Genomic DNA, 23,185 nt, shown 5'->3' with positions numbered 1-23,185 from the left:
CTCGCCACTTTCGAGCTTGTGTACGAGGACAGGTGTGGCCAGGACCGCCGGTGGGCCGACAACGAAAGAGTAGCAATGCAGTGGCTTTCTTACTTTCGAGCGCTCTCCACAAAGATTTTCGGAGTTCCACCGCGTGTTTGTGAGGCGCTTTCGTTCTCCTCGTTTGTCAGGTGTAGCTTCAGAATGAATGATATCCCGAAGCCGCGAGTCGGAGCCGCAAGTGGTCTGGTTCGGAGGCACGGGCTTGGTTCGGTGCACGGGCTTGGTTTGTGTGAGGGTTCCAGCCGCCTGGAAAGTCTTTGGCTGAAGGACAGTTAGCCAGGAAAGCCGTCCCTCAGCGAGCTTGTGAAGTGGGCTAAGAGGAAAAACTCCCAGATTGGGAAAATGGTAGTTGCCTGGCTCTTTCCTGGGACTGTGTTGTTTGACTCTGCGAGGAACTTCTTCACTGTTCGGGCAGTTCCGGGCTGTGCTGACTTCGCCAGATAGCGATTCTCTGCGAGTAACACGCCTGGGGCACTTGCTCTGATATGACGCTGCGGAGCAACAAGCTGGCAACATTGTCGGTGGAGCAACTCAGCAAGCGGCTTATGAATTTCAGGTGGATGCATAAGTTGGAACGACAGGTGTGATACAACTGCTGTAGTGTGTGGCTTCACGATAAACCAAGTCAAGTCCAAAGCGCTTTGTCATTGACACAAGGAGCGTGATTCCAGTAGACCGGCTTGAAGAATTTCTCGTGCAGGGATTCTTTCGTTTGGGTCCCAGCGGAGAAGCCGGCAAATTGTATTGACTAAGGGCGCGTGCCTGAGGCAAAGCATTTGTGTGGACTGCGGAGGAGTATGAAACTGCTACACTTACTCTACACCGCACATAGATAGCAAGAGTGGCCGAAGTGGAAGAGGCGTGAGTCCGTCAATGCGCCGAAAAAGCGTCTTCGAGAGCTCCTTCATAGCGATGAGGCCAGGTTCGGCGGGAGTGGCGGATTGGTTCGTCTTACTTTCGCGGCGGGGGGACATCCTTCGCATAAAGCTTCCACCTCAGCCCTGGCGGCCGAGCATTGGCGTGCACGGTCAGGCATGCGTCACGTTTCGTATCTCATTCTGACCTGCTAGGCGCTCCAAGTAGCTCTGCAATTTTGAGAATTTGGTATGGTTCACCAGGGCACTCTGTCGTTTTTCCTTCCTCGTGCCCTGGGGGTTCGCATTCAAGGAGGGGCCGTGCCAGAAGCAACTCGGCAAGCACACAGCCAAGGGCTGTATCGGCTTATTATCTCTTGTCAAGTGCACTACCCCTAGACAGTCCAACTCACACCACAGGTCCACGGCAACCTAGGCGGAATCATGGCTGAGCTGCTTGTTCAGGAATGGAGTGTAACTATCACTCACAGTGTAATGTGTAGAGCCGAGAAGGAGCTCGGGCGCGCGGTACCTGCCATCACCTGGCGTCGTTGCGGAGCTCCACAACTTGATATAAACTGGCTATACCACCGAGAGCAAATATATGGCATTGATGGATTTGTATCGCCCATAAGAACCTTGCTCGAGCCTGCATTGATGGGACGCTTAATGGGGCTTACAACAATGCTTCTCATTTGGGGACGCACCGAAGTCACATATCTTTACGTCAATACGTCCTTCGACGTCCTTTATCTGTGGGTCTCACTCCAGCACTCGATCATCGCAGCGTGGCCACAGGAGGTAGTCGATCTTACGAGAATGTTCTCGGATTTTAGATCTCTGTGAGCGATCGCACGGCTGTGCAGTGTCTCAACTCCCCCGCAGAGCTGCCTGGCAATCTCTAAGCTTTTTGAAGCTCCGAGCGCTTGCTGAGGTCTTGTTCTCAAGTTCGTGAGAAAGCGATGTAAGGTGGTGCCTCCATCCTCCATCAGAATGTTCTGGACTATGAATCCAGCTGGCGTGTACGTGTAAAACACTTCTTCAGCGCTGACAAGATTCGGCGACTCTCTGCCAACTTCGTGACAGAGGACTTCTCGTGACTCCTTTCTTTTCCACTTCTGCGTCCTTTTCAACGCTCTAGTGACACCCCTGGAACAGTCCACCACCAGGAAGACCCTCCCGAATGTCCCACTACCAAGCTGGCGAAGCACGCGAAATCGCGAGCAACGACTGTGGGTCGCCATGGTAGGCACTACTTTGACATAGCAGCGTGGTCAACGCAGGGCAGATTCGGTATTCGAGAGGTTACTGTTCAGAGGAGCGGACGGGCTGGCTGCACGGTACAGACACCGCGTAGTGCTTCAGCCTCTGTACCTTCACAGCGAAAGTATCGGGTGAGACGGTCCGTAGTGGCGGCACACCTACACTTTTTCTTCGCCTATCGAACTGTTCACCTAGCGTTGAGGGCGGCGGCGTGTTTCTCAGAGTGCGTAATCCCATTACCTTCCCGGAATAGTGACACGTAGCGGTACGCCTTCGACGCTCTGCAACATCGAACAGCTCTCACTGAGGTCTCCCGGCAATGGCGGCAAGTGCCTGTCCGACATATTGAGTGGGTGCTCGTACGCGCAGACTCCGCCGGCACCAGGGGCCAATACACAGAAAACCTGCAATATCGCGCTGGCTACAGTCGTGTGCCACGAGGCACTCAGAAGGGGGTACAGTTAGGCCTCTCATGTTCCCGCGGGAGGGCCGCAGCCGGCCACTACCCGCAGCCGTAAGGGCAGAAAATTTCCGGAACATGACACCGGGTAAAATTCACACTATCTGCATCAATGATTCCCCATTACTAAAAAACGGGCAGTTGCAGTGCGCCTCAGTGTAAAAGTGAAACTACTCGCGACTCAGACGTTCACGGATACACGCAACACCACCGGCGGCACACGTGTGGCCCGCAGCTGCAGCTGCAGTGTAGTCGTCCGTTACATCCATTCAGAGTCGCTTGACGCCCCCGTTGAATGTGATGGCTTAACGGCCCTGCGCTGTCAGGTGAACTCAACTCTGTGCACGTGCGTAGCGCTAACATTTTTGCGACGGGTATAACAACTGGTAATGGTTTGGACCACACCCGGATCTCAGATCTCAGTCATAATCAGCATTTCCTTAAGAGTTTGTTGCTTTCGCGAAGGCCCGCGTATCGCGTCGCTGAGCGGGCTTGCTCCCTGGAGCGCTGGGTCGGGGGGAAGGTCGCACTATCGCGTGGTCGGTGGCTGGGATACGCTTGCGCAAGTCAAGAGGGGCACAGTTTCAAAGTAGGTTCTACATTCAGACACAGAAACTTCATGTGAGAGACGATCCGACCTTCCGCGCCTTTCCTAATCTCTGCAAGCGTGCCCGAGAGACTGCGCACGCTGCCGGTTGTCCGCACTTCCTCTTCCGAAGTCCAGTGGTCTGCGGTCTGCGGCGGGCTGGTGTCCATGAGGAGGTGCTGTGCAAGGCATTCCGAGGAGAAGGAGCGAAGGGACTTGGGCGTGTCGATCCGTCTCTTCTCTGTGGATGTGGCTTGCGCACGGCGTCGTCAGATTGCCGGCGGTAAGCTACCGTGTGGAACGGACGAGGCGGTGTTTTGCCTAACAGCGGAATAATGGCTGAGAGCAGCAGCCCCCCCCGTACGGCAGTGGGCGACAAGATGAGCATGACAGGAAACGGTAGCTGGATGCTGACGTCCACGGTGTCCCAACCCAATGTACAAAAGATGATAACCGCTGTCGCAGCAATATTACATGACCAGATCTTGGCCGACACAGAGAAGCCGTACATGGAGGAGCGGCCCGAGTGGCGAGTTTTCGATGAAGAAACCTATTGCGAAGGTGAGCGTGGCAGGGTGGTCACAGTAATACTGGGGAGCCGCTTTGAGGGCTAAGGTTCAGTCCACGTCTCCTTGCTCTGCAGTGCCAATGTCACTGGAAGGGTGCTTGGTTGTTTATGGTTCGCAGGCAAGGCGACAGTGGCTTCAGCAACAAGCTTTATTGATAGCGCGGAGTCCCCGACCATTGAGGAAATCAGGGACTTCATCGGCGTGCTGTACGATGCCGCAGAATATTCGCCCGAGTGCAACGTTTTGGCTCTCTTGTTCATTAATCGGCTGATCGCGTTTTCAGGTATTCCACTCCGTGCTACCAACTGGAGGCCCTTGGTGTTCACCTCCCTTATCGTGGCCCAGGTAAGGAGCCGCTTGCGGAGGCCGACGGACAGTACTGCTCATGCAGAGTTTCCTGCCTGCGGTGACTGGTTTGAGGTTGCGTTGAGCCTCTTGGGGTCTTTTTTCTGGTCTCTATACCTTCAGAAAGTGTGGGATGACCAAGTCTTAACCAATGCGTCTTTCGCGTACTTGTATCCTTTCTTCTCTGTTGAAGAAGTGAACAAGATGGAGGCAGCCTTTCTCTCGCTGCTGCATTTCGAAGTCGTTGTCAAGCCGTCTACCTACGCCAAGGATTACTTCGAGCTCCGTGCAATGCTCCAGGTCAGCCAAATCTTGGTAGCCAGCGGAACCTTGCGACTTCGTTGCGATAGTGGCTTTTGTAATCCGGTGTAGTAGTGGTAGGAGGAGCGGCTAGCAGACTAGCGCGGCCGCTTCGTAACAATGGAACTAGTTTCATTTCCTTTTGCTGGTGTTTATATACCTGTCCTAATCTGCAGGATTCATCGTCGCAAGAGTCTGCGCTGCCACCTATATCTCCCTCGGTCAAACAGCAGTTAGAGTCGAAGTCAGCGCGCTTTCAGCGCGCCGCACGCTCTAGATTCAGTGACTGGAAGGCAATGACGATGATATGACGTGTGCAGCGGGCTAGAGGTGTGGAGGTAGATGGCCTATCGGGCGTGTTCCTGGCAGGATTAGGATAGGGGACCGGCGGAGTGAATCAGGGATGGATCCGCTACCCGGACAACTCCAGCAGCATCGAAGGCACAGGGCTGGATGCCTGGCGAAACATCTGAACTTACTGTGCTAAGAGCTCTGCTCCGGTCTGCGGACGCTCAGGAGGTCCCAAGTTTGGTGTGTCGGCACGTGTGGTGATGTGCGCCCGTGGTTTGCGCTCGCGTTTCGTGGTTAGCCGTGCGGACGCCTCCTGCGTTTCACACTGGAGATTTGTTTGTTAGTCGCTCTGCGACCCAGTCTTCCCCCACGTGGAAGCTGGCTCATAAATTCTGTATCTTCGCGTGGGTGGGCAGCCCTCGATGACTGGCAGGTCCTTCGTAGTCCTGCATGCTACTGATCTCGCAAGCCCGCAGGCAGGTCGAACTTTGCCCTCCCCGTGCAGGGAAAACGGGAGTGGTGTATGGTAGCGTTTGGGAGACGGAAAGTCCCGACCTTGTCTCCACGTCTCCGAGTACTCAGACTTTATAGCGCTGTCAAAAGCGGTGACTTCCCGCGTGTGCGGCCCCGCTCTTACGGGTGCCCTTGTCACAGTGGAAACATGACGCACTGTTGGTGATACCCTCCGACAGAGGGCCATGGAGGTGGAGCAGCTTCTGCTGTCAGGAGTGCCGACAAAAGGCACTGGTTCTGAGGAAAGACCGCACCAGCCGAGCGGAAATGCGGCCGTGAGGCGGAGGCTGGCGTCGAGGAGCACACCGTGAAACCATGTCTCGTTCATCTGGGCGCGCTGGACGTGGGAGTTTGCGGGTCTGCGATGGTGCATCAGAACGATGTTGCTTTTCCGCACGAGGGAACGGCGCTGCAAAAAAAAAGTCGGGGGTGCGTGCCGGGCGTTCTTGTAATGGTCGAGGCCCCCAAAAAGAACCCTGTAGAAAGTCTTGGAACTGCCCTCTCGACTTTCGAGTTCGATTAAGTCTACTCAGACCTTCATACAACGTTGCTTACTAGGTGAACAAGTCGATGACATTTTTCTTGTGGTTGGCAAAAGGCTAGCGTTTTTAGCGGGAGCAGCTGAATCTGAGCGGCGGTGGCCCGGGCAGATGGTCTTGCGCCACCACTGTCTGGCGCGCAGTCCTTCAGTCTGGTCTCCAGACAGCTCACCAAGTTGAACAACGGTAGCTTTCTTCCTTTCCTCTCACCGGTTTGCTCGTACTGTTTTCTTTCAACCCAGTCTCCACTTTCGGTTGTTCAGCTCCGGTTTTTCCGGACTAGCCTCTGTCCACTGACGTTCTAACTTTTTCTTGATTGTCGGCCTGCGGTGCATGCATACAGCTTTCATAAGGTCGCCACTGTTTCTCTGTCGCTATGCGGAGACGCCTCGTGTGCTCTCGAATCGTGAGTATGGCAGAGATGTGGGCACCTGTTTATCGCTCTCGACAAGGTAGTGGACTTGACACTGGAGACGGAAGAAAGAATGAAGGGGTTTTTCGATTTTATTCTTGAGGATATGACGCCCGCAGGGGCCGAGTACGACCCGTCAGTTGCTAGGCCATACTGCAAGATGTGCGGGAAAGATGCTTGGCTTCCGTGGACGGGAAAGTATAGCGACTACTGTAGTGTCGAGTGCATGAACAGGGACAGGCACGCAGATGTGACAGCCGACAGGAACCAGTCCTTGCCCCGCCGGAACGCCGGAGGCGTCGAAGCCGCCAGTGTCTTCCAGAGAGCTCTCGCAGCCAAAAGGATTGCCAGAGAGCTTAAGGGAATGGCGCAAGCCAGGAGGGCAGAAGCCGCAGCCGGGGCCGTACCCCCAGCGGATGCAGACAATGAGGACACGTTTCTGCGCCAGCAGCAGAAATTGAGGCAGCTAGCTGGAGAGCTCTGGAAAGAGAGTGAGCGCATGCGACGGGAGGCAGAGCACGAAGCCAAAGAAGACGAGAGGCGTCAACGCGAAAGAGAGGCGTATGAAAGGCGGAAAAGGCAAGATGCCGAACGTCGGAAGCGGGAAGAAGAGGCTGAACGTCGGAAGCGGGAAGAAGAGGCTGAACGTCGGAAGCGGGAGGAAGAGGCTGAACGTCGGAAGCGAGAAGAAGAGCTCGAAAGGCAGAGGCGGAAAGAAACAGATAAGAAGTGGATGCAGGACGAAACTGCCGACGAACGGAGCATGAAACGCTCACACCGGGAAGGGGATGAGCACTCAAAGGGACAGGATACACATAGCCGGGGGGGTGACCAAGAAGAACGCAGGGACCCGGGAGGGGTATTTACTAAACTTCGGCAGCACATGGAGGAGGCTGCAAAGGAAGACGAAGCCCGCCGGCATGCGATGAGGCTTCGGAACATCTGGGATGCGGGCCAATGCCGCGATGGAGTAGCGAAAGAGCAACCGTCCGGAGTTTGTTTAGAAAAGCTGGTGAACGCGGTAGACGAGCTCCTATCTATGCACCGTAGTGAAGAGGTCAAGCTAAAACGCATTATCGAGACTCAGACCAAGGAGCATCGCCGGATCTCCGAGATCGGAGAAGAGGTCCAGGCTTTGAAACAAAAGCGCCGGCCCGAATTAGTAGCGGGAGCAGTTGCTCTAGATTGTATGGCAGAAAGGATCAAAGCAGAGGTGGTCGAAGCGGTAGCCGAGCTGAACCGCACAGCTACACCGGAGCCTCCGGAAGGTGACGTTAAGGCAGAACAGCGTGGCTCTCGAAGACCGAGCAGGCGGCGCATCACCGTTGGTGATCTTGCGAGCTTACGCAAGGCGGCGCTCCGCGAGCTTCAGCTGGAGATGAAAGCGTTCCAGCAGCCGGAGACGTTTGGGAACAGCTACAGCGGCGAGCTCACAGTTTGGATCGACAGCGTGAACGGTGTGAATTCATCACGTCTCGGGTTCGGAGACACGTTATTTGTTGTAGTCAGATGCCCGACAAACCCTGATCAGTGGGAAAAGTGGCAGACGGAGTCTACCTCGGTGTTTGTGTGGAAAGAAGAACGGGCTTTCCAAGTCACCTACGCCAGCTACCCTTCCTCCAGGTTTTTGACGGTTGAGCTGTGGAAAAATTGTTTCCCGGATAGAACCAAGGAATTTCTCGGGGAAGGACAGATTCCCTTCCCTTGCTTCCTAGGTCGCTGGGAATCTCAGGTCCAACTTTGCTGGAACACTCTGTTGGGAGGCGACTGCATTGATTTAGACTGCGGTAAACTCCGCGTGGGTTTACAGCTTCGCAAGGGAGATCCTCCCCGCTCGTCAAATGAGCCGACATGGAAAGAAGTCGCATCCACTCCAGGAGACTCCGCGGAGGAGCTTCGCGAGAAGTTAGCGAGCCCGCAGCGGAAGGAAGTTGCAGCCACCCCCAGACGCCCTAAGGAGGCTCCACCCCAGAAGCCAGGGAATCCCAAGGGGCGGGACGGTGCTGTGCAGGTGAGTATGGGCGTCGTTCTGTCGGTCACGGATAGCGATCAAGCAGCATATCCGCCGGCTACGACTCTGACTGAGGACGGTGTGCAAGTGGATACACCGGAAGTTTCGAACAACTTTTTTCCCCCTGGGCAGGCGGAACTGCCCTCTCTGGGTCACGGCGCTGTTGCCGAAGAACCTACTTTACTGAGTGATGAGGAGCTGCAGATCATGCTGCCTCTTGTCCTCGCTCAGATGGACGACCACGCGAGAAGTGCTTCAGCGCAAGCTGCTGTCCGGGGTCCACGTTTCCACAGTGGAAGCTTGTTTTCAGCAAGAACCCGTAGACCGGGCAGTCACGTCACTTGCCTCAATGGCCTCTGTTCACGGGTCGTCAGAAGTCGAGACTTCAAAGATTATTTTGAGGAGGAAGAGTTTCGGGCTTGGGGTCTTTGTTCGGAATGCCAGGCTGTTTTGTTTTTCACGCCGTGTCCGGCGTCTTCCCCAAAGTGCGTCACAGTTTCTGATTGCTGTGGCCGTCCGTACAGCGAGCTGGGCTTGCAGAGTTTTGTACCGCTCGCGTTCCCGGACTTTTCTACCATCTGGCCTTCCGGATGGCACCTGCTTGCTGCCCAGCGATTCACACGAGTAGAGGTTCAAGAGCGAATCCGGTGCTGCCAGACACAAGCAGAGCTAGCTGCAACTTTGAAGGCACCGTTACTCAAGTATTTCGTCCGAGACGACTGGGAGGGTTACAAGTATAAGGCGGCCCGGATCTGCCTGCAGTTGAAGGTTGAGCAGCACCCGCGCCTGCAGGTTCTCTTGACCGCTACTGGTAGTGCTCGTATTCTGTATGAGTGCTGCCTGGAGAGCGATAAGGCGGACGGAGCGTCGCACTGTGCCAGTGATCTTGGAGGAATTTTCATGGACGAACGCGCACGGTATGTCGGCCTCTAAGGGATTCACCTACAGCTCTACTGGTGCTGCAAGTGGAGTGGCAGCCTCCCCCGCGCGAACAAAGCTGAGTTGCCGCCCCCGGTGTAGGGTGACGGACTTTTCAACGCCCGATCCAGTTCAGGGACGAGTGTGTTCGTTCGAGTGTCGGCAGTATGAAAGCAGACATCGATAACTGAACTGGAACAATAACGGAGGAAAGAGTGCTTTGAAAAAGCAGCGGTATGCAGCGAGTGGCCGGCGCCCGGGGGCACACTATCTTCGTTATTGCAGTCATGCGTAGCTTCAGGTGCGGAGCCGAGACAAAAGCCGAGCACCTTGAGGTGTAACTATCTCAAGGCAGCTTCAGCTTCTCCACGTCACCACTAGGAGTCCGCGCGTCGAGCGTTGCTTAATCGAGTACCCACGGCGTAGAGTGCTAGAAAACGAAAAGCGTGACCCCTTTGGCACAGCTGAAGTTTCTCACTCTCCTCCATTGTGTGACAAGAGGAGCCCGAAAATGGCAAGAGCTGCGTCGCAATCTGAGGTTACTGGGATAGGCACAGCTCGTGAATGGCTATGATCTGATTGGCGAGACTGCGGCTGGATTCTTAGATAGGCGGAACGCCAGCCAGTCCAAGCTTGCGACAGACGCTACGGCACAAGCGAGTGAGCTAGAGCACTAGTGAGAGACTATCTCAAATGACGGTCGTCCCAGAAGAAAGACGAGCATTGTCTTCACCGGACACGGGGGTGCAAAAGTGAGCACGTTAGTACTGCGGTACGATCGAGGACGAAAGACAAGCGGCGTGGTCGATGGAGAGTAGATCGTCTGGCATCGACCTCAGAAAGGCATTTGGGAGCAATCACGCGCATTCGCTTCTAAATGTTGTCGAGAGGCAGTGTCAGTACAGCCGAGTATGTCATACACTTCGCGCGCGTTGCGTCCGTGCCTACCCTGGACGCGTGGCAACAGGCCCGCGAACCCCCCAGCACCGGTTACGCCCAAAATCGGACCTACACGGCTTTTGCCGCCAAATTTCGCAGCATGGAGTCTTCCTTCATCTCGAAAGGGGGTGACACGAGGACTAGCAGTTCAGCAGCCACCAAAGCAAAGGATGTCCAACAACGTTCCAAGCGCCTTCAGCTCTGCTGTGAGCTGTGCATCAAGAGCGATTGCGTGATTGACGAGGCCGAGATTCGACGGCAGGGGCGTGCGTGGTTGCTCTCTTCAGGATTCATGCTCACTTTGGGAAAGCATGACCCACGAAAAATTGACAACCGTGTACTCGCATGCGCGTGTGAGCATATCAGTTTGGAGCCAGTGCTTCCAGGCGACCTCGAGCGCAGGCGAGGCCCGGGCGATGTAAGAGAAAATTACGGAGGCGCACTACCTGCACCCTCGTCGTGCTTGGACAGGACCACTGTCCTAGTACCCAGATTTGATACGGCAGTCCAGCTGATACCCTACTACCTCAACTCTGACAGTGTAGACACAGAGATGCAGGACGGTGAAGACGAAGAAGCTGTTGCGGCCTATCAGCAATGGGTCCTGCCACATGAGCACTTCTCCGGCTTATGGGACGCACTTCACTTCGAAAACGCAATAAAAAGGGATTTGCTGCAGTATTCAACCACTGCTCTTCTCTTTTCAGACCGTGGAATTAATAACAAGGTACACTCAAGTGTTGCTTTCCTAAAACCGTAGTATCTCATGGAACGCCTTTGCAGCTGATCAACTGGAACAGGCTCATCTTGCTCCATGGACCTCCCGGGACAGGTTAGAGAGCGTGTGTTATCTGTCACTCCACTTCGTCTGGCATGCGCCTTGGTAGGAAAAACGTCCCTGTGTCGAGCACTAGCACAAAAGCTGTCAGTCCGACTGAGTGACAGATATAGCAACTCGTACCTACTGGAGATAAATGCGCATTCCCTGTTCTCCCGTTGGTTTAGCGAGTCGGGAAAGCTTGTCCTGAAGCTGTTCACTTCAATAAAAGAGCTCCTTGAAGACTCCTCGTGTTTCGTATGTATCCTGATAGACGAGGTTGAATCAATGTCTGCTGCCCGAGATGCTTCCCGGGCGGGAAACGAGCCCTCTGATGCAGTTCGTGTTGTCAACGCGCTTTTGACACAGATCGACCTTCTCAAGGCCTACCCGAACGTCCTCCTTCTCACCACCTCCAATCTCCCCGGTAAAAGTATCCAAAACAGTCAGAGGAAGGTCCGCGCGTGACGGCCACTGGAAGCAGAATCGGTGGACGCAGCGTTCCTTGATCGGGCAGACATCAAACGTTACATACCGAATCCGAGTGAGGGCTGTCGCTACGAAATCCTCAAAGAATGCCTCGATGAGATGGTAAGACCTGATGAAATTGCTACACCATTCTTTGCTACGGAGTAGAAGCGCCCGGGCGGCCCCAGATGGACCGCGGCCTTATTGATTCTAGTGTCGCCCTGCCTACGTTCGCGAGCGCTTCCCTCCATGCCAGTCCTTCAGTAAGACTATGCCTCACCACAGGCACACTGCGTAGCCCGCTAATCCTCCCATGTCCAGACAGAGTCATTACCTCTTGACGCCAGTGCTAGGTGCGGCAACTCCTTTACCCGCCGAGCGTCCCCACCTCAGAGACCTGATTCACCTGCAGAGCCGGCGTCGACCTCCTGCATATAGTGCAACAGTGCCAGGATTTTTCCGGCCGAAGCCTGAGAAAACTCCCCTTCCTTGCTTTTGGACCTTTTGCCTTCAGTGTATGCTCATGTGATTCGGGGCTGGTGGCCCACCAGGGTGCATTAGAAAACTATTCAGGTGCAACCAATCCATGATGACGCCGGAGCTTTGTCCGACAGAACGGAGGAGCCCAACCTGCCGAGTCTTCAGGAGTACCTGACAGTCCTTCTGTCTACAGCGTGTGAGGAGAAAACTGATCGGGAGGAGGTGAAGACCGGCAAAAATCGACACTAGGCGTGAGGGGTCACTCTCAAGCGCGCGATCATCGCAGTGTTCTTGATGAGTGTGTGAGAGGAACGTACCGCTTTAACTGATCCGAAACGATGCTCTACTACTGCATCCGGACTTTCTTCAAGAGAAGTTCAAGAAGCGTGGACAGTCACCCTTCAGCCCCGCCATATCTCAGGCACTTCAGAAAGTCTCTAGGGAAACAAATTCACTCCGAACACGATAGACATTTTTAGTAGGTGGCCCCCGAAAAAAGAACGCTACAATTGCTGTCACAGTCCTCTCGACGCCTTTGGCTGGTTATTCTCGACCGGAGCATCCCGTGACTACTACATACACATTAAGTGCGTCGGTCCGAGACTCTGACGCACCAGCTGGCACCTGTGGCTATAGAGAACGCGCTAACGCGTGATGCAGTTCTCACAGAAGCGACAAGTATTCGTCGCGAAGCATCTCATGAAGTACCCTGTGAAAACCCTCGAGCTGTTCCCCGGCACACAGAGGCAGCGATTCTTCTCTCACTCGGCCCTGGCTAACCACTACGGCAACCTACCTTCCGCCTCGTTATCCGCTTTTGCTCCGGACTAGCTAGCTTGACCGGGGCGGCGCATTCGACACTCCCAGCACCCTGGCATCACTACAGCGTAAAGAGCACGTCCACTTCTTTCGGCTTGCCGACCCCCGACCCTCAGGTTCCGAGATCAGCACGCGTCCTGTCCACTGACATGAAAAGCAAGCAAACGCACATGTAACGTGGACTGGTGTGTTCTTCAAGGAGGCCACGGCCTGCGTCTTTGAGAGATATGGGAAATTCTGAAAAGAGAACTGGGCACACGCGATGATCTCGGCCCGTACACGAAATCAGCGACGGCGGGGCGGATCGCGCTTTCCGGGGCCAGAAACTACAGTGCTTCCGGAAGATGTTCGTACGTACGAATAAAATGGTGTACCTGGGACCGTCGGCCCGTCTGGTGCTAGACATTGCGCTGAAGAGAGGCCTTCTCTGCGTAGCCGCAGCTCGTGGCGCCCGTGGTAGGCGTGCCTCGTGGGATCGCGTAGGCGGAGAAGAGAGTTCTTAGAGAAGTCAAACGTCGTCTTTGTTTCACTCGTGACAGCACACAACGTCTGCTAGTGGTAACGCTTTCCGGGTCACATGCGGGAGCCGTCAGCAACACTCTACAATCTGTGGTCCCGTCCTGACTACACACGTCGAGAACGTAGCTGAAAAACCCCTATCGTCTCTCGGCACTCTCTGCAGCTCCTGAAGGCGAGCTACCCACGGACACGGCTTGGGTAAAGTGCGACAACCGCCCGCACTGTATTGCAGACACGCCAACTGCAGAACCGTTTCACCTGACCTGTATATCTTTGTAGAGATTCGAAAGCTGCAAATACAGGTAATGCAGTGTATCATCATCCAAATGCTAGATTTCGGACACACTGAAATGAGTTGTCTGTTTTCCTGCATTGGTTATTAGATCACTGCCGTTATGTGATTGCCCAAGCGGTGGCCGGCTGGCGGTGTACCAGGCGGCTTCTTCGCTCGTGAATATTTCTCTACTGTAACTTCCAGGATTGTAAACTGGGCGAACCGCTTAGTCAAATAGAGGGATAGCTTGCACGCTCTGAGCCACTCGCTTGCTCAAAGAGTACTTCCCCGGTTATGTGTCAAGTTCGGAAAAAGTGTGGAGGCGCGTGATTACATGACGATAGAGACACGCGAACGAAGGCAAGGGCGCGTACGGAAGCCCTGCCGACGGCTTAGTCAAATAGAGTGGTAGCTTGCACGCTCTGAGCCACTCACTCCCTCACAGAGCACTTCCCTGCGTCTCTGGAGCCCGCGTCTCAAAGCGAATAAACAGCTTGGTTTTGCAAGCTGCTCATTGGTGTTTCACAGTCCGGCCGACGCACTTTTTTTATTAGCAATGCGGAATCTTCATATGGAGTCTGCCTGAGCGTCAGACTGCGCCGTTCCAGCTGGCCCTCCTGTTGCGACGCATAACAAGTGATTTCCCCGGCGCTTGGTGGACTCGTTTCACACGATGTCTAGAGAAAATAGTGGGGTGCGGGTTCGGAGCTCGCTTCGGGACTCACACCGTCTGTTTGCGGTCTTCGTGGTCCTTGTGATTTCTGTTGCGCTGTCGGTTTGTGGAGAGGTTGGCAGGCGAGGTTCCGGGTACAGCGTAGATATTACAATAGGCCTTCTGCAGCAACAGTGGAGGATGGAAGCAGGAGCGTGCTTCATAGGCGGGCCGAAGAATCTTGTTGTAGAGCCTCTGAGTCGCCCCCCCTATCCCAGCCCTCAACCACTGGATACGACCGCGACAGGCGCGGCTCTGTGCCTGTGGCTCGATCGCATGTTCCACAGCCACATGGCATTGAAACCGCTTTGGGAACAGAAACACGCGGAGGAGAAGTATGTAGGACGCTCTTTGAATTAATATTTTCATTCACTCTGTTGAGCGATGCTTGCTCAGATGTTGGAGCCATTGTGACTCTCTTGCTCACCGCATGAGTACTGGCGCAGCGAAAAGCTCAGATGTATGTGTGATGCGAATACTAGGGGGCCCATACAACACAGTCTGCGCTTGTTTGCGTGTCCTTGACAGGGCAAAGACGAGCTGGTGGAAGTTTTGGAGGCGCCTGAGCAACTGGGCGATGTCTTTCCCGGCGTTCCGAGTCGACCTGACTGTTACTTACGTTGACCTCTGGGACAAAGATTTCTACGGGAATGCGCTCCCGTGGCTTTCCGCCCGGTTTCGATATCGTCCGGACTCTGCTGGCAGTTACGGTCTTTTTAGAGATCTTGAAAACGGCTTCGCCGTATACCCGAACGGCCCTTTGAAGGACGTGACGGTACTTCTAGTCCCGTCACCTACTTTCAATACCCTTGTGCACCCTACTGGATCAACATTGGCCGGCGTGGTGCAGACACTTGCCAGTTCATCTCCGGGAAACTCTGCATCGGACGGCGCGGAGTTGTTTGTCTCCACCCCTTCCGTGGAATTTATTCCAGGTTCGACGATCATTTCGTTCGAAGCGCAGGCGTCGGACTTCTGGCCTCTGGGGCGAGACTGTATGCTGAGCGAGTAAGTTAATGCAGGCGTTTGGAGTTTGAAGGAGCACTGCATTTGTTGAGTTGCGTCTTCCTGAAGAATCAGGGTCGGTGCCGTGAGTGTGGATTGCGGAGGAACGTCTCTGGGCTGGACAGGATTTCCAAAACCGTACATACGATGATCCTGGTTTCTGTGGATGCTCGCAGCCGTTTTGCCATTCGATGGGCGTCCGGAGCGTCGGGTGTTTGTGAATTTCTCAACGAGCAATTCCGCAGCCTGAGTCCCTCGTCGGGGTCGCCGCCCACAGTGTCGGTGATCATTGATATAGTGGGAATGGATATCCTGAACAATAACAAACCAATTTTCCGTTTTTACATCCGAGAAAAATCACGGTTGCGGAAACTCACGAGATACGCTATGAGCATGGTGCTGGTTACGGATCCCAAAGTCAACGCCCAGTTTCTGAAGGTTGCCTTGACTCGCGCTCTTCGACAAGCTGTTGGGACGGGCAATGCTCGTCCCCCGTGATAAAAGTCCAAGGCGAAAATCACGGTCGCGTAGAGCTCGGAGACGTGATTTCTATGTCGTCCTGGGAGGCATCAGGGAATGTAAATGAGCGGTCCCACCGGCTACTGGTCCGCATATGCCCCTGTTGTAGCTGGTCTTCCTCTGATGAGTCAACGCTACGCACAGGTTGTCATCCGGTCATCCCCAGCGAGTGAGCTCTTTGCTGGGAGTTTACTTGCCTTAATGGGTGCGCGCGGGCCACAGGAACCTTGCCGACGCGGCAGCACTAGAAGACCTTGTGTAGCAGACACACCCCTGTACTCCAAAGGCTAAAAGCGCTGTTAGGCGTTTTGCCACATGCGAAATAGTTGTGGCAGCAGCAAGGGGTCAACGTCATTTGCATTGGCAGCGGTTGTTTCCAGATACTGTACATTTTCCCGTTTACCGAGGGTCTGTGTGCGTCATCATTATAGAGAGGAGGGGGTCGCACACAGTGGTCATGAGTGCTCCAGAAGTGGCCTAACGGACGGGGATTTTACTTTTCGTTGCGCCCTTCAGTCCTCTCCATGGCCGCTGTTTTTTGCTTTCGATGGGCGAGGGTATTTTCATCTCGACCACATGCGACGCTTGAACAAATGCCGGGTTGTTGGCTCTCAAGGAACTTTGTTAGTTGCTTATCCTCCTGGAAGCTTTTCGGGCTTCAAGAAAAACTGTTTGTCAGTTATTCTCCTTGGCATCTGATTCTCGTGTTACAGGCCCTGAGGTCAGTCAGGAAAGCGGATGAGTTTTCAGGTGGTGGTCTAGCTCCGCATACCGTCGGATCACCGGCTGTTAAGCGATAGCAAGGTGGAACGAGCCGGACTACGCAAAAGCTAATGGACAACAGTAGCGCTTTTTTTCGACTGGCTCATATCTGATTTTGCAGGCCGGTGGTACTTTTCGGGGCAACAGTGTACGGGTTGTTATATCCGACAGCTCCGACAGTAAGGCTGAGAATTATGTACACAGCCAGCGTCATTGTAGAAGGCGCTCTTCGGGATCCACGCACCGAGAGACTTGAGCGAACCCGGGAGCAAACCTATTGGTATTGCTTGGCACCCTCGAGCTTCTATGAAACATCTTCGGGAACCACGGTGAAGCGGAGTCGCAGCGATGGTGTGGAACTGCACCTTGAACGAAAAAACGACGTGGCAGCTGTCTCCGCTGTCTCACGGACAATGTTGATGCGATTCTGACCGGTGTCCGCACTCGCCGGGAAAGCAAACATAACCGCCGACGGGGGCCAGATCTGGGGTGAGATATCTGTCGTGAACCTTTACGTGGATTTTCCGGAATCTGCTGCTTCTGTTCATACTGCAGTCTCATTGTCGTCGTCAACATTCAAAACCCAACCCAGAACCCGGAGTACCTCTGAGGGAGTGGGCTCGCAGCGTCGCTTCTTTCGGTGTCCCACAATGCCGTTCATCAGTTCCCTCTTATGCTCATATCCATTTGGGAAGACAGTTCGCATACCGGAGCACTCCCCTGAAGTGGGGTCGTTAGGCTTCACCGATGCGTCACAAACCGGTCTCGTACTTCCTGCTTCGCACTCCCGTCCGATCTCGTGTACGGAGCATCGTATGCCGCTCTTTCGTTGGGTAGTGTGTACTTTTTCACAGTTTGTGTTCTGACGAACACTGGTAGTGCCTGCCATTCTGCCGGCATCATGGCCCCCCATGTCAAGAGAGAATGCCCTTTCTTGGTGTAGTTGGGTAGCTGGAGCCGGGGGGGGGGAAATGTTTTTGGTTTCACTTCGCACCCCGCTGTCTGACGCAACTGCATCATCCGTAGACGGATCACGGTCAACAGCATGGGTGGCTGAGTTGTCCGGAGTTGCAGGAGCCAGGTCTGAGCAGACCTCCAGGTTACGACGATGGGCTGAAGCAGCTGTGTACTCTTCCAGGGTCGTTGACTGTTGACACTGCTGCCGTGAGCACTGTGTCAGCAGGCCACAAAGAAATTCATCGTTTTCTTTCTTCGCGAGTGCACGTAGAACCCTACTTACCAAAATATGGTTCTCCAGCGTCTGATGGCGCCTTCGCAGCTCGCGGAAAACGTTCTGCTCCTTCGTTTCACGGCTGTCTGTACTCCTCACTTGGGCAGACACAGCTGCTTCCAGATAATCAGGAAATACCACCTGAAGCACTTTTGAGAACGCCCGTCGTCCAAGTGCATTGCGCCGATCAGGCGCACAACACAAATGACAGAAGAGTTGACCCAAGGAGGCGGAAGGTGCTGGAGGCAATACACCTGGGTGCTTCTGCCGCATGAAGTTGTCGAAGGAGTCCAAGAGGATTTGCGGAGACTGTAACTGATGAGGACGCTTCGGCAGTCTTTCAGGGGCACCCAGCTCACCGTCCGCCTCTGACACACACGAAGCGGCACAGTCAGAAGACCCGTCTGGGCTGGACCACGCACTTGCTTCACCAGACTGGGGGCTAGGAGTGTTTGTCGTGCAAGGAACTGCCAGCCCTGACCAGGGCATGAGCTGCGGGCAAACATAGAAAAGAAACAGAAACGTAGGGAGGACACCAAAGAAAAGGCGACAAGGAGCCCCGCGAATGTTCTTTCACAAGCAAAATACACTAAACTTGTCCAGAAAAACACTCTGAACATCGATCACCCTTGGTTGTCAAGAGCGGCCACGCATGTTTCTCTGATTCGAGGTATTTGCACAGAAAACTGCTCATCTCAGCGTGCTGCGTGTCGGAACGCAATAGAACGACACATAGCTTCTCCACCCCCCCGAAAAACCACTAGATGCATCTGCCCGCAATAACCCGATCACTCAGGATCTACAGCTGAACAGACTCTTTGCAAACCGAGCAGCAACACGATGAAGCGCGAAATTTGCCAGCCAGTAACATGTTTTTGTGGCAATCCTTTAACTTGAACGGTGCTCACAGGTGCCCGGCTGCACCTACCGTCCGGCTCCACGAGGCTACGCATTCTCCGGGGTTTTCTTCGAGTTGCTCCAGAATAAGCTGCCGCAGGAGCGACGTGGCTTCTTTCTCCTCGGCCGCATTTTGTCCGGGGGGCCACCTAGGAAGGCGCTTCTGCCTTTTCTCGTTTAGTCCTCCGGACCCCTCCGACTCTGCATTCGCACCTGCCGCAGTGCGATCGTGCCAGTGCGCCTTGGCTAACCCTTTTTCGCTCCTTCTTTCACCGTCGACTTCGCCTTTCTCGCCTCCTTCTTTGCTCCACCAGTCCCCATCGTCTTGTCCAGCCCCGTCTCCACGAACGACTGCGGCCGCCAGAGTTGCCATACAATCGACCAGCCCAGGTGGTAGCCCAAGCGTTCTCGAGGCTCGTTGTGGGGAATGGGCTGCAGCGCTCTTCATGGCGGACGGAGAATCGGCTCGGGAGCTGTGCGTAGGTGACGTACAGCAATCTTGAATTCCATCGCACACCGCTCCTTCGTTTGAGACGGTAGGCGGAGAAGAAGAGTTTTCTCGCACTTTGGTAATGCAAGGCTGCCGGGTTCCTCGCCGAGTGAATGAGGCTTCGCAAGTGGCTAGTGTCTCGTTTGGACAAGACAACGAATCACTGAAAGTCGAACTGGCACACGAGCCAGAAAACGAACAGTCTAGAGAATTTGTTCCTCCACGAGAGTCGCTAGCTTGAATAAGGGGTGGTTCGGCTTTTCGGCGGCCACGCGCGGATGAGGAACTGTTGGTCGGGTGCGGATGCAGCAGCAGCGTGGGAGGGTAGTAGTTCCAGGCGGTGCCTTCTTCGAAATCGCGTGCAGTGAATACACGGCGCTTTAGAGGACGGCCCTGGGGCCGGCGAAACTCGCTGTCAGTACAGTCCCAAGGCATGAGGTTGTACGCGGCGGCCATTGCACGGAATTTAGTCAGCTCGGTTTCAGGAAAAGTCTTCGTCAAGAGCTTTGCGTTGAAATCAGAGGAGCGAAAGAATTGCACGCACCAGTCTCTCGTATTCTCCAGGCAGTACACCTGCCTCCGAATGCCGCCTGAGATTCCAGACAGGGCAGGAATCTGGACAATATCAACACATGCCGAACCTCAACCTCGTCTGCCGCATGCGCTTCAGGGCGATTGAAGATATTGTTCGTCGACGTGATCAAATGCGTCGAGCGATGAGGGCCATACCAGTCAATGAAACACCTCAGCCTAGTTTTCAGCGTACAAAGGTGATCTTAATGCACCCGTGCAGAGCTGCACACGCGGTGGCGCTGTCAGCTTTGAAGGTAGGCCCCGGCGCGTATCGACGACAGTAAGCAACGATTCAAAACGCAACAAGAGGCCTACATGTGAAGGCACATGCCTCCACGAGTTCCAGCCAACATACACTACCGTGAGAGCCGTTTTCGTGTTCTCCTCCCTTCCCCTGCCGGCGGCCCTTAGAGCAGCTGGCTCCTCGCTAGCTGAAACACTCACCACCGGGAGAGCCGTTCTCCTGCCTTTCCCCCCCCCGCTGCCGGCGGCCCTCAGAGCTTGTCGGCTCCTCCCTAGCTGAAGCATGACATATTCGGTGAAGCGCGGGGTGGTAGCTTACGCCGAATTCCCCAAAATACTTCTGTCACATTGAAACTTCATGGGTAGCTATACACAGGCATTAAGGAGCTGCACGGCAGCTGTGTAACAACGATTACCTGGTACAGACACGAGGAATTATTGGGGGCTCACCAACAGTTTCGTTGACCCAGATAACTTTCTTGAAAGTTCCCCCGCTTCCGGTGGCCTCCGCGACGGGCTTGGTAACTCCCCAGCCAACCGGCATCTCCAGCGTATGCCTCCGCTTGACGGAGTCGGATGCTTCTTCGTCTTCCGTATACCGGAAAACGTCATCAACGTCAAATTTCTCGTGCCTCTCCTCTTCATCTCTCTCTGCTTTCGGAGCCATCGCCATCGCCCCGTGCTCCGCAAGGGATACCTCCTCAACGCGAGGGACTGCTTTTGTCCAGACTTTCCCGCATTGCAGTGAAGTCGGGAAATCTGTTGGCTTCGCAGCGCGATTCGTCGCCTGCGGCGTGGATGAGCTGCCTTCTAGTGGATCAGTCTCTTCACATGGCATCTGCGCTTCAGCAAACGAATGCCTCCTCTTAACTTCCGCTGTGGACCCACCCCCCATCGGCTGACCGCTGTCATCCAGACTCTGCACTCCAGCTGGGGCTTCCGTGGCGCTGGCCGCGTCACTCTGCCTCGAACCCGTTCTGCCACACGTACCACTGTCCTCAGTACACCTGTTGGGGTCGCCATGCCCAAGGTTACAGCTGCCGGGACCCGGGTCACAAGTGTGTCTCAGTCTTTCACTGTTAACCTTCTCGCTTCTGGATGCAGTGCAAGTCTCGCTGCCGCTCCCGCCATCAGAGGCGCCTTTCCCGGGCGTCGTAGAGTCCACAGAGGCCTGTGTAGTACATATCCGGGAAGCGACCCCGGATGGTACCACCATGCCCCCGCCTCTTTGTGCGCTTCCCGACGCGGCTGCTGCGACCGCCGCTGCTGTCGCAGCAGCCGCCTCCCTTGGCGGATTGGCCCCCCGGAGTAGGTCGGTCGCTCCGAATCCTGGGGCCACCGGCCCGCTAATCCCTTTGTCATGATCCTCCGGTGAACGTCGTTGTCTCAGAAGAAGCTGAAGCGCCCCACTGCGGACAACCGCCGCCGCAGCTGCCGCCACCGCTGAGGGCGCCAGTTTCGAGGTCGTACCTGACCCAGCGCTCGCTAGCTGCTGCTGGGCAGCTGCTTGCAGCAACAGGCGCTGCTGGATCTGTTGGAAGGCATGCAGAGGTGGCGGACGCAGCCCATGTCCCTGCTGGAAAACCGGCTGGGAGGTCGAGTCCGGCTGTTGCTTGCCATGTTGTCGCAGCTGCTGACGGATCAACTGTAGCTGGAGGGGGTTCCGAGGATCCAGCTGCGAAAGTGGCGGTGACTTGGCGCAAGGAAAAAGCCGTTCAGCCGCCCGAGCATGCGGAGCCACTTGCGAGAGACGGTGGACGAGCTGGTGCTGCCCGCCAGCGACTGGTAGACGCCTCTCCGTTACAAAAGTCCTGGATATCTGCTTCGCTTTCTCTAGCGAACAGCCAGGAAGTGACCAATCTGCATGCACTTGAGCAACGCGCTGAGCTGCAGCCGAACACGAAGGTTGCTGTTCCTGTTGAGGCGAGATGTTTGGGGGCTCAGCTTGTCGGCCCCCGGCTGGGGGCGTGCATTCTACTTGTTGCGGCACGCAGAGCCTTCCACTTGGCTGAGGACGGGCTGACGGATGCAAAGGCACGTGCGCCGCGGATGCCTGTTGCTGCCGAAGGTGCTTCTCAAGCAGCTGCTGCTCGGTGCGGCGGGCCAACTGCTGCGGGAGTTGTTCAGGTGCCGCCTGACTGGCTGGCTGCTGCATGCTGACGAGCCGCACATGCGAAAGACCTGCAAGATATCAAATGCCAACCCGTCCAATACGCCAACGAAGGTGTCAGCGTCTATGCGTCCGTTCCGACTGGCGCCGAATGAAGATTCGAGCAGGCAGAAGAGCCGCCACAGGTAGTGCAGAGTATGCTTACTATGTACGAGAGGCACACAACGCCTGCTGTCAGCGGACTTTCCGCACATTAGCATCTTCGGAAGGGAAGTTTAACGTGAGCGATCTGTCCGCTGTTGGTCAGTCAGCCAGGTGTGAGAATACACTCCCAAGCCGGGCCGACAATGCTAGACATACGCCGTTACACACGCAACACTCCCGTCCAACAGGCGAGTGAGGAGGAGCCTTCGAAACCCGGGCAAATCCGAGCTGAAAAAGCCATCTCATCAGAAGTGTGCCGCGTTCGGGCTCACGACGCGTACCGCTCCTCCTTCGGTTCTTGATTTTTTTGCCCGGACTCGATCGAGCACAAAGAAAGCCGCCCCTAATAGGACAGGCACTCTCAGCTACCCTGTACTCTACAAAAGCAATCGGGTGACCCCTTGATGTCTGCGCTCCCGTCCATTGGGGTCGTGCCTTGTTCGATGCGCATGGTGTTCGAGCAATTGTCAGATCCCGAAAAACCAAAAACATGTCGAACAAGCAGCAGTCTGCGCACTACCGCCTTGCGCCGCTGCAAGTGATAGGAGGAGCTGAACAGTGAACGAGAATGCACAATCGATCTTGCAGTTCTCACGATAGCATGCGGCGGCAGACGACGCATGCGTTGTCTCGCCAATTTGTCACAGGTGACCAGACCGTGAAGTGTTCGCTTCACCTTGCTGTCTCGCAGAGAACTGGCCGTGGGAGCCCGCGCGACTCTGCGCCGCCCTGTACGCCGTGCCGTTAGTGAGTGCCGTGTACTGCGCGATCGCCGGCGAGACGCCTACTGCTCGTTAGGGTCTACAGCGACAGCTGTCTTGCCTCAGAAGAACTGGTTTGGTTCATTCAAGTTCTTGCAGCACCCTTTACGCGAGGTAGCATTGCATGGTTGTATCGTCGGCGTTCTTCCTCATATTGTTTGTTTTTTCTCTTTTGCCGGTGAACGTTGTACGATGTCCGGCCGGCGGAGGGCCACCGGCTGGTCGCCTCAGCGACTCGTCTGAAATTTCCGGGCAACGT

The 23,185-nt window shown here is 55.2% G+C and overlaps 6 protein-coding genes across 6 annotated transcripts; 4 read left to right on the top strand and 2 right to left on the bottom strand.

Moving 5' to 3' along the window:
- The first annotated feature begins 29 nt into the window (after positions 1–29).
- On the top strand, positions 30–623 carry CSUI_006162 (uncharacterized protein). The gene has a single exon (XM_068066326.1). The coding sequence runs from the start codon at positions 76–78 to the stop codon at positions 316–318; it is 243 nt and encodes an 80-aa protein (XP_067921695.1). The 5' UTR covers positions 30–75; the 3' UTR covers positions 319–623.
- Positions 595–2,151, bottom strand: CSUI_006161 (cmgc gsk protein kinase; the record flags this gene model as incomplete). The annotated part of the gene is given in 5 exon segments (XM_068066325.1): positions 595–859; positions 871–944; positions 1,086–1,230; positions 1,386–1,545; positions 1,663–2,151. The coding sequence occupies 5 exon segments, from the start codon at positions 2,138–2,140 to the stop codon at positions 595–597; spliced, it is 1,122 nt and encodes a 373-aa protein (XP_067921694.1). The 5' UTR covers positions 2,141–2,151.
- Positions 2,152–3,540: 1,389 nt separating this feature from the next.
- Positions 3,541–4,730, top strand: CSUI_006160 (n-terminal domain-containing protein; the record flags this gene model as incomplete). Its single annotated transcript, XM_068066324.1, has 4 exons — positions 3,541–3,766; positions 3,893–4,119; positions 4,243–4,419; positions 4,596–4,730. 4 exons carry the CDS (start codon positions 3,541–3,543, stop codon positions 4,728–4,730), a joined length of 765 nt encoding a protein of 254 aa, XP_067921693.1.
- Positions 4,731–5,776: 1,046 nt separating this feature from the next.
- On the top strand, positions 5,777–12,066 carry CSUI_006159 (swarming motility protein). The gene is made up of 3 exons (XM_068066323.1): positions 5,777–10,769; positions 11,229–11,450; positions 11,842–12,066. Exon 1 carries the CDS (start codon positions 6,248–6,250, stop codon positions 9,116–9,118), a length of 2,871 nt encoding a protein of 956 aa, XP_067921692.1. The 5' UTR covers positions 5,777–6,247; the 3' UTR covers positions 9,119–10,769; positions 11,229–11,450; positions 11,842–12,066.
- Positions 12,067–13,735: 1,669 nt separating this feature from the next.
- CSUI_006157 (uncharacterized protein) lies at positions 13,736–22,642 on the bottom strand. Its single transcript, XM_068066321.1, has 3 exons — positions 20,302–22,642; positions 18,577–19,625; positions 13,736–18,140 (listed from the first exon to the last, which is right to left on the bottom strand). Exons 1-3 carry the CDS (start codon positions 22,004–22,006, stop codon positions 16,962–16,964), a joined length of 3,933 nt encoding a protein of 1,310 aa, XP_067921690.1. The 5' UTR covers positions 22,007–22,642; the 3' UTR covers positions 13,736–16,961.
- On the top strand, positions 14,102–15,634 carry CSUI_006158 (dense granule protein gra12; the record flags this gene model as incomplete). Its single annotated transcript, XM_068066322.1, has 3 exons — positions 14,102–14,466; positions 14,660–15,139; positions 15,313–15,634. The coding sequence occupies exons 1-3, from the start codon at positions 14,273–14,275 to the stop codon at positions 15,632–15,634; spliced, it is 996 nt and encodes a 331-aa protein (XP_067921691.1). The 5' UTR covers positions 14,102–14,272.
- Positions 22,643–23,185: the final 543 nt, after the last annotated feature.

The sequence above is a fragment of the Cystoisospora suis genome (genome assembly GCF_002600585.1).
Source record: "Cystoisospora suis strain Wien I chromosome Unknown contig_3079, whole genome shotgun sequence".
Lineage (NCBI taxonomy): Eukaryota > Apicomplexa > Conoidasida > Eucoccidiorida > Sarcocystidae > Cystoisospora > Cystoisospora suis.
Note: the sequence above shows the minus strand (reverse complement) of the source record. Positions and strands in the feature narration are given on the sequence as shown.

Excerpts from the sequence above, each read along its gene's own strand:
- CSUI_006162 (XM_068066326.1), top strand. The coding sequence starts at position 76 with ATGCAGTGGCTTTCTTACTTTCGAGCGCTCTCCACAAAGATTTTCGGA.
- CSUI_006159 (XM_068066323.1), top strand. The coding sequence starts at position 6,248 with ATGAAGGGGTTTTTCGATTTTATTCTTGAGGATATGACGCCCGCAGGG.
- CSUI_006157 (XM_068066321.1), bottom strand. The coding sequence starts at position 22,006 with ATGCAGCAGCCAGCCAGTCAGGCGGCACCTGAACAACTCCCGCAGCAG. Across the intron at positions 19,626-20,301 it reads CTGGGTCAACGAAACTGTTG|GCGGCATTCGGAGGCAGGTG; the intron begins GTGAGCCCCCAA and ends CTGGAATCTCAG. Across the intron at positions 18,141-18,576 it reads TAGCCTCGTGGAGCCGGACG|CTCATGCCCTGGTCAGGGCT; the intron begins GTAGGTGCAGCC and ends GTTTGCCCGCAG.